A 13,847-nucleotide genomic window follows, 5' to 3' on the forward strand; every position below is an offset into this window, starting at 1 on the left:
AGGACAGGGGGTAAGTGATTGATTGACGAGGGTTCGATCCCACGATCATGAGAACGGTGATCCACAAGTGCCACCAAACTGTGAGGTTCTGTGCGCCGCCCTCAGATCCATTCATTTCTATGGGACTGCCAAATACAGTGCCCGTAGTAGTCCGATAGAAGTGAAAGGAGCCGAGGATGCATGTGCGACCACTGCTGCATTTTCAGCAGCACTTGCAAACCCGGTTCTTGTGATCGCTGGGGGTTGGATCTTCTATAGTAGGTACACCACATAGTGGGCACAATATTACAGGTAATTCTCTCTCATGGGCATGATGGAGGACCCACACCCTTCACATGTAAGGATCTGCTGACCCCTATTAACGTCAATAGAGGAGGGGGGGGGGATAAATAATAATATATGTATAATATCTAATAGTATAGTATATAATATAGTATATATATATAGTATATAATATATGTATAACCTGCCCTGTACATGTCTATACGTAGAGGACAGGGTCACAGGTCACACAGAGGGATAATGAAACAGATCAGTGTTTCTCACCATAACCCCCACCCGCCGTCCCGTCCTTACCCGTAGCAGGGCGCCCCCAACCCGGCTCACTGTCCTCAGCATGTCCCCTCCAGTACCGCTTCCTGCACCTCTGCTGCAACCAATGTGCAATCTGTTCAGCGGCGCCGCCAGATGACGTCACGCTCACGAGGCCTGTCAAACGCGAAACGGTGCAACGCAGAATAATGACGACATGGACGGCAAGCGTGCGCCATACTGAGAAGGTCAACACCAGACGAGCCGAGAACACCGCTCAGCTGGCTGTCGCCATATTGGGTGTGGCAAAGGGAATTTTTTTTATTCCCCCCCTGATTTTCTAAATGTTCTCGTCACAGAGTTTACTGAGAGACACCCCTCATAGGCACTTTTAAATAAAATAGTAGATCAGTGCTTGCAACTACTTAAAAAATTGTGAAACAATAAAATGCAAATTTATTTACAATAGAATTAGGTGCCCCACAAGACAAATCATTGTCCTAAAAATTGTATGTTTCTCTTTTCTACCTATTTCTAGGAAATTTGGTGACAATCACAATGGCAGTCCGGAAGTCTTCACCCGACTGTCCCAGACCCCTGAATGACAAACCTGAATATTTGTACTGGCCCCCTCTTCCATAAAATTCTTCCTTAGGGCTCATGCATACAAATGCGCGCCAGCCAGGCCCGTGCTGCCCACCACAAATTGTGGTCCACAATGCACAGGCACCGACCCTAGTGCCGCCGTATGCGGACCCAGGACATATTCACTTGAATGGGGTCCACAATGCATGCACTACTTTTTTGCAGTGTGGAGGCACAGACCGAAAACCCACAGAAGCTTCAGTGGTCTTCCGATCTGTGCCTCTGTTCCGCACCCTGTCTCCCGGATTGCGGACCCATTCAAGTGAATGGGTCCGTATCCGTGATACGGTGTGCACAAATATTTTGGACCCGCTATTTGCGGGCTGCAATATGGGCATGTCCCCTTATTATAGGCCATAAATGACTTTTTGACGGGCGTCCACCCTCTGAAGCCCAGCTGATTGCTTTGGAAACAGCGCTAGTCACTAGTTGGCACATGGACGGCCGTTGTATCAGTCACTGCTGGGTAGGACTGATGATTGGGCACACTGTACCATGTGCTACTTCATTCTAGTGATAGGGGCCACAGCTGCCTGCCTCCAGATAGCAATTTGGGCTAAAAACTCTATAATAGGGTTGTCCATTATTTTCATATTGATGGCCTATCCTCAGGACGGGGCATCAATAGCTGATCGGCGGGGGTCTGACACCCCGCGCCCCTGCAAATCAGCTGTTTCACAGTATCTCTAGTGCCATAAGTAGTCACCAGAACTACACAGCACCATCTACTGTGCAGTGGACGGTGCTGGTAACTGCAGTACAGTACAGTACAGTACAGTCGTGTGAATGAGACTAGGCGTAAGTCATCATGCACATGGCTGTATTTTTCATCCAAGTGCTTTGGTAACTCTATAGTCTATATCATTATTATGTTGGCACTCTATAGCAGCATTATGTAAGCACCGCGTGAGGCAATATTATGGAGGTAATGTATTTCAGGGTTATGTCGGCACTGTAAGGGCAAGTTCACAGTAAGGTTTTTGCAGCTGATTTTGGAGCATTTTTGCCTCAAAATCAGCCCCTAAAAATGCATTAGAACAGCCTCCCATTCATTTCAATGGGAAACAGCACTTGTTTTTTCTGTGTGGAAAAAAGAAGCAGAATGCCTTATCTTGGGGTGGAATCTGTGCTGAATCTCCCATTGACATGAAAGAGACACAAAAAAGCAGTTACGTATGCATCCTATGGCACATTTTCTGTGGGGGTTTTTTGGTGCAGATCCGTGCCAAAAACCACAAGCTGAATAAGGTTTTGTACAGTCGTGGCCAAAAGTTTTGAGAATGACACAAATATTAGTTTTCACAAAGTTTGCTGCTAAACTGCTTTTAGATCTTTGTTTCAGTTGTTTCTGTGATGTAGTGAAATATAATTACACGCACTTCATACGTTTCAAAGGCTTTTATCGACAATTACATTACATTTGTGGTCAGGACCTAGCGAATGGAGGACGCCCAACCACCACCCCCCCCTACCTAACTGGCCTGAGGTGTGCCTTGGCCTCACTAGGTCGGTATGCCTGGAAAAGGGGGCATACCCTGGATGTGAAAGTTGGATGACTGCCTGAAGACATGGGCATGGGTGGGCAGGGGATGTCCGAATGTCGACGTGCTGCCTGGGAGAAGTGGACCGCTTAAAACAGGTACAGGTCCCTCCCACAAATCCAGGCTAACCTGTGGCCAGCCTTATCACTTGTGGTCAGGACCTAGCGAATGGAGGACGCCCAACCACCACCCCCCCCTACCTAACTGGCCTGAGGTGTGCCTTGGCCTCACTAGGTCGGTATGCCTGGAAAAGGGGGCAAAAACCCACCAGTGAGGGAAGGATGGCCTCGTGCTACTCTGCCAACGTACTAAATGCCTGGACCAGTTCTGCCAGAGGCTCCGGGATATACCGGACAAAGCACCCTGAGCGCCAGCGCCCCAAGTGCTTGATGATGTGCGCCGGAACTCCATGTTTGGACGCTGCGGATGCCGCACCAATGCGGAAGGAATGCCCCGAGAACTGCGCCGGATTCACTCCAATACTGACCAACAGGGTACGGATATGCTTGGTGAACTGGCTGGTCGTGAGTGGATTAACAGGGAATGGTAGCAACGGGTCGGTGGGGCCGTGGAGATTGAGGGCCAGCGCGAGGTTGTCCAAGACAGCCACTGGACACCAGGCGTTTGTGGTCTGGAAGAATTTGACTACATGGCCAAGACCTACCTGCCTGGTTTTATTGTGAGGCAACTGCAAATGGAAGATACTGCCGATCCTGACTAAGTCTCCCTTGCGGAGAGCCACCGCCCCTCGTCTGGCCTGTGTCACCTCACCTGGTCTGAGAAACCCATAAAAGGCCAAGTACATAGCTGCTTTGATCACCAGGCTGGGCAGGGCCCCGAACGGTGCCAACGAGAGAACGTCCGACAGGCTGCGAAATGTGACCCCCGTAATAGGTTGACGGCTCGGCTTGCCCGTGACCTGGCTTTTCTGGATGCCTCTGAGGACAGCCTTAATCGGGTGAGCTGAAAAAATGGAGGGTCTATCTGGCTCTTGAAGTGCCAAAAAATGTTGCACCCCTGCCAAATATAGCCTGATGGTGTTGTAGGACAACGCTAGTACTGAGTGACAATAAGATATGAAGGCAACCATGTACTTGACCTGACCAGCATCACCCCTAGGGTATACTGACTGGAAGTCTAAGAAAACTACCCACGCTCGGCCGTATGACTTTAAAGTACTGGTCGACAAAGACTTCGTTATGAGAGAACTGGCGACCACCAACAGAGAGTCTAGTCCAAGACCAGCCGCCGCCAGTCCGGTACCGGGGTGCCCACCTCGTCTGCTTCTGGGTTCTGTAAGAAAAAGCGTGCAAAGTCAAAACGGGACAAAGCATCAGCCGCCACATTGCAGACCCCGTCCAGAAACTGAGCCTGGAAATGAAACCCCTGTTCCAGAGCTATCCAGGTCAACCTACGCATGAAAGACATGATGAGTAGCGATTTGGACCTACCCTTGTTAACGATCTCTGCGGTCGCCATGTTGTCAGTGTGGAAAACCACCGTGTGACCCGACCACCTACGCCCCCAGACTACAGCGGCTGCCACAATAGGATAGATCTCGAACAGTGCCGACGTCTGAGAAAACCCCGGCATCTGTAGTATATGCGAGGGCCATGAGCCGGCAAACCAGTGAGGGCCGAATATGGCCGCGAAACCTATCGAGGCAGCTGCGTCGGAAAATACGTGTGGTGAATCAGAAGTGGCCTTCGGAATAAACATCGAAATGCCATTCCACCCACTAAGAAATCCGTCCCACATGAATAGATCTGCCCGGGCGTTGGTATCAAGATGCACTGATGCGTCCAAATCGCTGGTCTGTTGCAGTAAGACTAACAACCTAGAGATGAACGACCTGCCCTGAGGAATGATCCTCATGGCAAAGTTCAACATGCCCAACAGAGACTGCAATTCTCTCTTGGTGCAAACCTGGGACCTGAGCAAGGAACGGACACCTGATTTGATTCTGTCGAGTTTGTCTGATGGTAAACTGGCCGACATGGTGCGTGAATCCAGAGAGATCCCCAAGAATGTGACAACCTGCGCAGGCCCTTCCGTTTTGTGGGCAGCCACCGGAATGTCCAACTCCTCGAACACCTGCAAGAGAACCTGCAAGTCAGCAGGCGCCCGTGAGGGTTCCTCTATCAATAGAAAATCATCCAGGTAGTGAATGACATTCTGGCAACCCTGAATTTCCAACAAAATCCATTCCAGAGCCTGCGCTAACTTGTCAAACAGACTGGGGCTGCTCTTGGAACCAAACGTCAACTTTGTGGCAAAATAGTACGCATCTCTCCATCTGATGCCGTGCCACTGCCAAAGAGATGGGCTGATGGGCAGCAGTTTGAACGCATCAGAGACATCTGCCTTGGACAGCCAAGCGCCCCTGCCTGACTGCAGAATGACCTGGATAGCCTGATCCACGGAAGTATACTTTAATGAAAACTCTTCTGACGGAATCAGAGAGTTGAGACTAGGAACGTGGGAAGAATGTGGAGCAGACAAGTCATAAATCAAACGGAATTTATTAGAGTATTTGCCCTGCACCACCCCCACTGGGCTCACCCTCCACGTGTCAAAAGGAGAAGACTGGAAAGGGCCGATGATAAAGCCCTTCTCCAGCTCACTTGCCAGCAGCAGATCCACCAGATCCGCATGGGTAGAAGCCGACTGTAGATTGGGGCACTCGTGTGTCTGCTGAGGCAAGGCTATGAGCCCAGTGTGGAATCCCCGTAGGAAACCTTCCACCAGAAAAGCGCGGAACGGCTGAACGGGATGAAGCCGCAGCAGGCGGTCAAGGACCTCGACATTCACCCGGCTCAGTCATGCCGGCTTCACGGTGCAGACCGTGACAGGGTGTGCCCTGAAGCATGTGGCACAAATATGCAGAAGCCTGCACTGGCTGAAGTTGCATACCGCATAATTAAAATTATTACAGAGCTGGGCTTTGCCCAAGTAGTGCACGGGTCTCCCCAGCTTATCAAACTGGTTAGCGTGCAGGCTAGGACCCGGGGTAATCCCACCTCTGGAGGTACTGGGGGCAGCAGTGAGGTCGGCCAAAGGGCACCAAGCGGTAGTATGAGCAGGAGACTGACATGTTGCGCACACCGGGGACTTCAGGCTGGCGAAGTGCCTGCAAAATAGCTCCATGTCAATGTCGCTCCAGTCCGTGACTACCTGAAACTGGGCCCAAATGGCTGCCGCTTTGGCCGAGAAGGACCTATGGTAGTCATAAAATGCTGTGCCCCCGTACTTATGAGCCAAATCTACCACCCTGTAGAGGTAAATGTCCAGCTCCTCTCTCCTATTGGGGCTGGCAGAGCACAACACGTCTCTGAAAAGGCTGAAAGCCAGGACGAATTCAGCCAGGGTCAGCTTGCGGCTGAGCCTGGGGTCTTTGGCCTTGAGTACAACCGACAATTCGCTGCAACCGAAGGACCTATTCTCCGTTACATCATGGGATGTAATCAACAAGGATGCCAGATTGACATCCTTGCACTCTAAAATGTCTTTTCTAACGCTGGGCCTAACAAAATATACCGGCGCCACTGAAGGCGCTCTCCCACCCTGTGACAGGTTAGGCGCTGGAAGTAGGTACGGCACGGTACCTGTGACCCCAGCCGAAGATGCCGCGCCGCCAGCCGGCCCAACTGCTGGGGGGGGAATGCGATGCTGTTCCATAACTTCCATCCGGGCTTGCAAATCCTGCATGGAACTAGTGAGCGAGTTTAAGACCGCGTGGATTTGCACCAGTGAATTGGAAATGGTGGTATTATCACCAGAAGAAGCCGGGCCGGCCTGTGGTGTAGCGGGAAACAGTAATTTGAAAAGTTCCGCCTTTCTGGCAGTAGCCGCGAACGGAATCCCTCTCCTGAGCAACTCTGCCGTTAACTTAGGCACAGTCCAAGCCCTGATGGATGGAGTGCTGCCGTGTTCGGACCCTCTTGGAGACGGAGGCAGAGACACGAACTCCTCGATGTCTGATGGCTGAGACATGATGACTAAAGACACAACAAAAGAAAGAAAACACCAAACAAACAAACAACAAATAAAATTAAAAAAAACGTGGAAAGAAAGAAGAGGGGAAAGAAAAAAGAAAAGGAAAAAAAAAACACAACCTGTTAACCCTATGACCTGCAGCCCGTTTAAGCCGACAGACAACTGACAGAAGCCAACCCCCCTCCCCCGACAGTATGAACGTATGAGGAGCGGTCGATGAGGCTCACGTGAAGTATTATAGTCGTTTCCACTGACGGATGAAGCGAGCCCGAGTTTAACTGAATCTGTGGCGTGGCAGACTGATTAAAAACGAATACTGCGGGCTAACGAACCTACAGACGTGGTAGGTGAATGTATGTAAGAATAGGAGTCGTGGAAAACAGACCGTATGACGTATGACACTATACTACGAGATGAAACGAAGTGTCTCTGACTGTCGTGCGAGAGTGTGACAGTGGTTGGTGAATGTATCTATGCTAGTGGTGTATGCAAAAGGCTAGCGGAAAGATTACCACCAGGACAACATGAAAATCCTTCCTTCAGAAAGCCCCCCTTTTTTTTTTTTCTTTTCTTTAATTAATAGTAACCATGCCCCCTAAAGGAAGAACTTTCATTTCATTTTTTTTTTTTTTTTTTTTACGCCGCTGTCATATGTGCAGACTACCTGTATGGGGTAAGTAGGTGGTATATGTACGTGAAGTCAATGTGTGCCCAGACTGGATCGCTGCTGGAAATGCACAGAAATGACACCGGGACCCGGCCACTGACCTAGGCAGCAGTGGCCTGGTAACATGCAGCCCCCAGTGTATTATGGTTTGACTGAGCAGCGGAGCAGAGCCGGCAGCGCGTGTAGCAATGCTGCCCCCCGGTGTCAAGCCTGAAAACCGCACATGTCTGATCGCAAGTGAAGCGATCCTGCTGCAGACTACCCCCTACCCTCCCCACCTCTTGCCCTGCTTCGCTTACCCCACCTTGCTGAACAAAGACCAACGCTGGAAAAAGCTTGTAGCAGAAAACAAAGCACCACCCGGCGTCTAGGAGCTCCAACACTAGCGGACGCTTAGTGATGACGTCACACCCGGAAGTAGCGATGTCCGAATGTCGACGTGCTGCCTGGGAGAAGTGGACCGCTTAAAACAGGTACAGGTCCCTCCCACAAATCCAGGCTAACCTGTGGCCAGCCTTATCACTTATGCAAAGAGTCAGTATTTGCAGTGTTGGCCCTTCTTTTTCAGGACCTCTGCAATTCGACTGGGCATGCTCTCAATCAACTTCTGGGCCAATTCCTGACTGATAGCAACCCATTCTTTCATAATCACTTCTTGGAGTTTGTCAGAATTAGTGGGTTTTTGTTTGTCCACCCGCCTCTTGAGGATTGACCACAAGTTCTCAATGGGATTAAGATCTGGGGAGTTTCCAGGTCATGGACCCAAAATGTCAACGTTTTGGTCCCCGAGCCACTTAGTTATCACTTTTGCCTTATGGCACAGTGCTCCATCGTGCTGGAAAATGCATTGTTCTTCACCAAACTGTTGTTGGATTGTTGGAAGAAGTTGCTGTTGGAGGGTGTTTTGGTACCATTCTTTATTCGTGGCTGTGTTTTTGGGCAAAATTGTGAGTGAGCCCACTCCCTTGGATGAGAAGCAACCCCACACAGGAATGGTCTCAGGATGCTTTACTGTTGGCATGACACAGGACTGATGGTAGCGCTCACCTTTTCTTCTCCGGACAAGCCTTTTTCCAGATGCCCCAAACAATCGGAAAGAGGCTTCATCGGAGAATATGACTTTGCCCCAGTCCTCAGCAGTCCATTCACCATACTTTCTGCAGAAGATCAATCTGTCCCTGATGGGGTTTTTTTGGAGAGAAGTGGCTTCTTTGCTGCCCTTCTTGACACCAGGCCATCTTCCAAAAGTCTTCGCCTCACTGTGCGTGCAGATGCGCTCACACCTGCCTGCTGCCATTCCTGAGCAAGCTCTGCACTGGTGGCACTCCGATCCCGCAGCTGAATCCTCTTTAGGAGACGATCCTGGCGCTTGCTGGACTTTCTTGGACGCCCTGAAGCCTCCTTAACAAGAATTCAACCTCTTTCCTTGAAGTTCTTGATGATCCTATAAATTGTTGATTGAGGTGCAATCTTAGTAGCCACAATATCCTTGCCTGTGAAGCCATTTTTATGCAACGCAATGATGGCTGCACGCGTTTCTTTGCAGGTCACCATGGTTAACAATGGAAGAACAATGATTTCAAGCATCACCCTCCTTTTAAGGCCTTGTTCACATCAGCGTTCAGCCTTTCCGTTCTCCTGCTCCGTTAAAGGAGCAGGAGAACGGAAAGGACGGATTTGGCTCATAACTGAGCCGAACGGAGCCTCAGACCCCATAGACTATAATGGGGTCCGTTTGGTTTCCGCTCAGAAGATGATTTTGGAGCGGAGACAAAAGTACTGCATGCACAACTTTTGTCTCCGCTCCAAAATCATCTTCTGAGCGGAAACCTAACGGACCGCATTATAGTCTATGGGGTCTGTAGGCTCCGCTCGGCTCAGTTATGTGCCGAATCCGTCCTTTCCGTTCTCCTGCTCCTATAACAGAGCAGGAGAACGGAAAGGCTGAACGCTGATGTGAACTAAGCCTAACATGTCAAGTCTGCCATTTTAACCCAATCAGCCTGACATAATGATCTCGAGCCTTGTGCTCGTCAACATTCTCACCTGAGTTAACAAGACGATTACTGAAATGATCTCAGCAGGTCCTTTAATGACAGCAATGAAATGCAGTGGAAAGTTTTTTTTGGGATTAAGTAAATTTTCATGGCAATTCATCTGATCACTCTACATAACATTCTGGATTATATGCAAATTGCTATTATAAAAACTTAAGCAGCAACTTTTCCAATATTTATGTAATTCTCAAAACTTTTGGCCACGACTGTACTGAGGCAAACACCCACTGGTTGAAAAAAAAAAAAAAAACGTTAAAAGAAAAAAAAAATACATCAAAAACCGCACACCCTGAATTCTAAGCTGAATTGTGCAGGAGGATTTTTTTAGAATCCAGCATGTGAACATACCCTAAGGGCTCATTCACATGACTGCAAATTGCGGATCCGTAAAACGCAGATACCGGCCGCGTTTGTTCTGCATTTTGCGGAACAGAATGGCCGGCTTATAATTGAACAGTACTATCCTTTTCTGTAATGCGGACAATAGGACGTTTTATTTTTTTGCAGAACGGAAATGCTATGTGAATATTGTACGGTGGTATTCAGTGATGTAACTCAATGCTCTTTGGACCTAATACAAATTCTGTAACAAGGCCCAAACCTACCTACTGCCATTTAGATCACTGCATCCTCTATAGCAGGCATGCTCAACCTGCGGCCCTCCAGCTGTTGCAAAACTACAACTCCCATCATGCCCTGCTGTAGGCTGATAGCTGTCCGGGCATGCTGGGTGGGAGTTGTAGTTTTGCAACAGCTGGAGGTCCACAGGTTGGGCATCCCTGCTCTATAGTAACACCACTAGTGGTATTAGGTGTGCACCGTATGGCAGTATTATGTGGACACTGTATGGAGGCATTATTTAGCCATATTATGACTCACCCCATTCCTGGTTACATCCCACCATTACCTCAGTAACAGACAGGACGCCGACTAACAAGTGGCCCAGGTCGCTCCGATGGTGGTAGTAAGTCTCAGCTCCAGACACAACGGTCGGAGGCCCAGCGGCAGTGCCATGGCTGACTCATGCTTACTTATAATCACGTGCAATAATTACACATGCCTCATGTCATGAAAGTGCACAAAAATAATACACGTAACAAGAAATAAAAACAGAGTCGTTCATGGGTCTTGTATATTGCCAGTTTATTCTCAAGGGATGAAGACGGCAAGGGTCAGGGTATACACGGGTGACATTTGGCACATATGTTTAACCCCTTTTGTGATGCAGTGTGAAAATGTAACTGCTCGCTACCAAGAAACTGTTTTCTACACATAAAACACATTAAATATGCACGGCAACGCTTTTAAAATAACAAACAATTGTGACGCACTTGAGTCGAACTTTTAAAGTGGGGCCCTGCCGACGGTAGGTGGCCAAATCAGCTGGGGGTCAATCACATCACTGGAGGTATTACCCATAGCAACCAATCTGCTTGCCAACAGTCATTATAAAGGTGTAATTGGATTGGTTGCCATGGGCAACAACACCAGCCGTTAACTGCTCCAGTTGTTTAAAAAAAAAAAAATGGAGGTCAAATGAATGAGGCCACCATTTCAAGAATGCAGCATATCGATGAATACAGACATAGGACACAAAATGGCTGCCGCAGTAGTCCCTATGTGAGGAAAATTTTACCTCTAAACATGGGGATTTTCATCAAAATCTCCACTAAAGTGCTCGTAACAGAGCGCCATTGATTTCACTCACCGATATCTCCAGCTAGCGGCTCCTCTGGCTTTTCTTTTTCAGAACAGAACATGTTATAGATGATGATTTAGGTGCAATTCCTCTTTAAAACAAAAATCTAAAAGTACGCTTAAAAAAAAATAAAAAAACCTTGTGAACCTTCTCTCAAGTATTTAGTCAATTCCGAGGTTTCGTCAGTAGTACCTGTTCACAGGAAAGCTGTGTGACAATCAATATGGCCGCCACACGGGTGGTCACTCAGCTTTCAAAGGCTCGTGAACAACCCTTCCTAGTTAGGTAGCCATATGCGTCACGGGGATGCATTAGTCCATAAGGCCTTATGCATACGACCGTGTTGCTGCCGCGCCCCGTGTAACCGCAAACCACAAGCATCAGCCACGTGTACTCCTCATGACTTCAATGGGTCCACAATCTGAGGCGAAAGATAAGGACATGTTCTATCTTTTATGGTGCGGGGGTACGGTCATGGGAAGGTCTTCCATGTGTTTCCATGGGCTTCCAGGTCCGTGCCTCCGCTCTGCAAAAGACAGAACATTTCCTTATTTTTCGTCGCATCCCATTGAAGTCAATGATTGCACACTGCAATGCAAAGTTTATGCGGACTGGTGGTTTGCGGTCCACAACACGGGCACGGTGGCCCCATGGTCGTGTGCAACCATGAGGCCTTAAGCAGATTTGACGCTTGAAAAAGCTGGATGACAACCCTAAGGCCTCTTTCAGACGGGCGTTGCGGGAAAAGGTGCGGGTGCGTTGCGGGAACACCCGCGATTTTTCCGCGCGAGTGCAAAACATTGTAATGCGTTTTGCACTCGCGTGAGAAAAATCGCGCGTGTTTGGTACCCAAACCCGAACTTCTTCACAGAAGTTCGGGCTTGGGATCGGCGTTCTGTAGATTGTATTATTTTCCCTTATAACATGGTTATAAGGGAAAATAATACATTCTGAATACAGAATGCATAGTAAAACATCGCTGGAGGGGTTAAAAAAAATAATAATAATTTAACTCACCTTAGTCCACTTGATCGCGTAGCCCGGCATCCCTCCTTCTGTCTTCATCTGATCTCTGTGCAGCAACAGGACCTGTGGTGACGTCACTCCGGTCATCACATGATCCATCAGATGATCTTTTACCATGGTGATGGATCATGTGATGACCGGAATGACGTCACCACAGGTCCTATTGCTGCACAGAGATCAGATGAAGACAGAAGGAGATGCCGGGCTACGCGATCAAGTGGACTAAGGTGAGTTAAATTAGTTTTTATATTTTTTTTAACCCCTCCAGCGATGTTTTACTTTGCATTCTGTATTCAGAATGCTATTATTTTCCCTTATAACCATGTTATAAGGGAAAATAATAATGATCGGGTCTCCATCCCGATCGTCTCCTAGCAACCGTGCGTGAAAATCGCACCGCATCCGCACTTGCTTGCGGATGCTTGCAATTTTCACGCAACCCCATTCATTTCTATGGGGCCTGCGTTACGTGAAAAACGCACAAAGAGGAGCATGCTGCGATTTTCAAGCAACGCACTAGTGATGCGTGAAAATCACCGCTCATGTGAACAGCCCCATAGAAATGAATGGGTCGGTATTCAGTGCGGGTGCAATGCGTTCACCTCCCGCATCGCATCCGCGCGGAATACTCGCCCGTTGTGAAAGGGGCCTAAGAACTGAAACGGAAGCTGTAAAATTGTCACCGACCTCTCCCAGTAACAGATATATCACAAGAGAGAGGGTTTGAGATGATTTTTTTTTTAAAGGTTTGTCCAAGATTAGAAAAACATGGCAGCTTTTCTCCAAACACCTGTCCATGGGTTGTGTGCGGTATTGCAGCTCTGTCCCATGGACTCCGATCCTGGACAGCCCTTTTTAAGTCTACCTGCTCGGCCCTCTCAGAATCCTTTGCTCTTGGCCCTAAAACATAAGATAATTGCCTAAAATTCAAATCCTTATTGCTTATGTTCGTAGACTGTACATCCCTCAAGTCTCGCTGTGTTTCTATCTGTATTCACGGATGACAAAAAAAAATGTATTTTGAGGCATCTTAATCTGTATGGAGGCAGAGACTGCGCGAGGGGAGGAGCCGGATACGACGGACATGGATGCACACAGAACAGACGCCATCCTGAGCAACTATACAGGGAGATATATGACGGTTTGTGCTCCATTATATAATTCAATTTGACTTGGAAACATTGAAACCAGAAGCAACTTCTGGATATTTCTGCAAAGTCACCGGGAAGATGAAGATTTAAAAAAAAAAAAAAAAAAAACAAAACGCTTAGACTTTTTACTGTCTATGGAATCTTTGATGCTGCACCATAGGGTATGGGAACGCCCCCTATATTCAGACAAAATATTAAAACATACTAACCAACATGTGTATGCTAGAAACACCCCCCCCCACAAAAAAAAATTCAAATTAAATGCGAGACAGTCCCTCTGAAACTGGGACTGTTGGCAAGTATAATTAACATAACGCCCTGTCACTTCACATAATGGCCACCAGGACGTCATTAGGACATCGCAGACTACCCAGTTAAAGGGAACTTCCGGTTTCTAAGAAAAAAAAAAAAACTGCAAGGAAGTAACTTGTGACCCATCTCGGCTATGCTGAAAGTCTCAATGAGGAGTTGACCCAGAGGTGTAGCTAGGTTTTCTTTAGTAGGGGCAAAAGATGCCATTTTTACCCTAGTCCT

The 13,847-nt window shown here is 48.2% G+C and overlaps 1 protein-coding gene across 2 annotated transcripts in view; it reads right to left on the minus strand.

Moving 5' to 3' along the window:
• STOML2 (stomatin like 2) overlaps positions 1-10,433 on the minus strand; it is a 28,091-nt gene extending 17,658 nt beyond the window's left edge. Inside the window, exon 1 of one of the 2 annotated variants that reach the window (XM_040421201.1) lies at positions 10,317-10,433. Coding sequence is in view for 1 of the 2 variants with exons in the window: in XM_040421200.1 (XP_040277134.1) it covers positions 577-618 (42 nt within the window). In the remaining variant the exon portion in view is untranslated. Of the gene's footprint in view, positions 1-576; positions 721-10,316 lie in introns of those variants that run through there. The other variant, XM_040421200.1, reaches the window with a different exon arrangement.
• Positions 10,434-13,847: the final 3,414 nt, after the last annotated feature.

The sequence above is a fragment of the Bufo bufo genome, chromosome 2 (genome assembly GCF_905171765.1).
Source record: "Bufo bufo chromosome 2, aBufBuf1.1, whole genome shotgun sequence".
Lineage (NCBI taxonomy): Eukaryota > Metazoa > Chordata > Amphibia > Anura > Bufonidae > Bufo > Bufo bufo.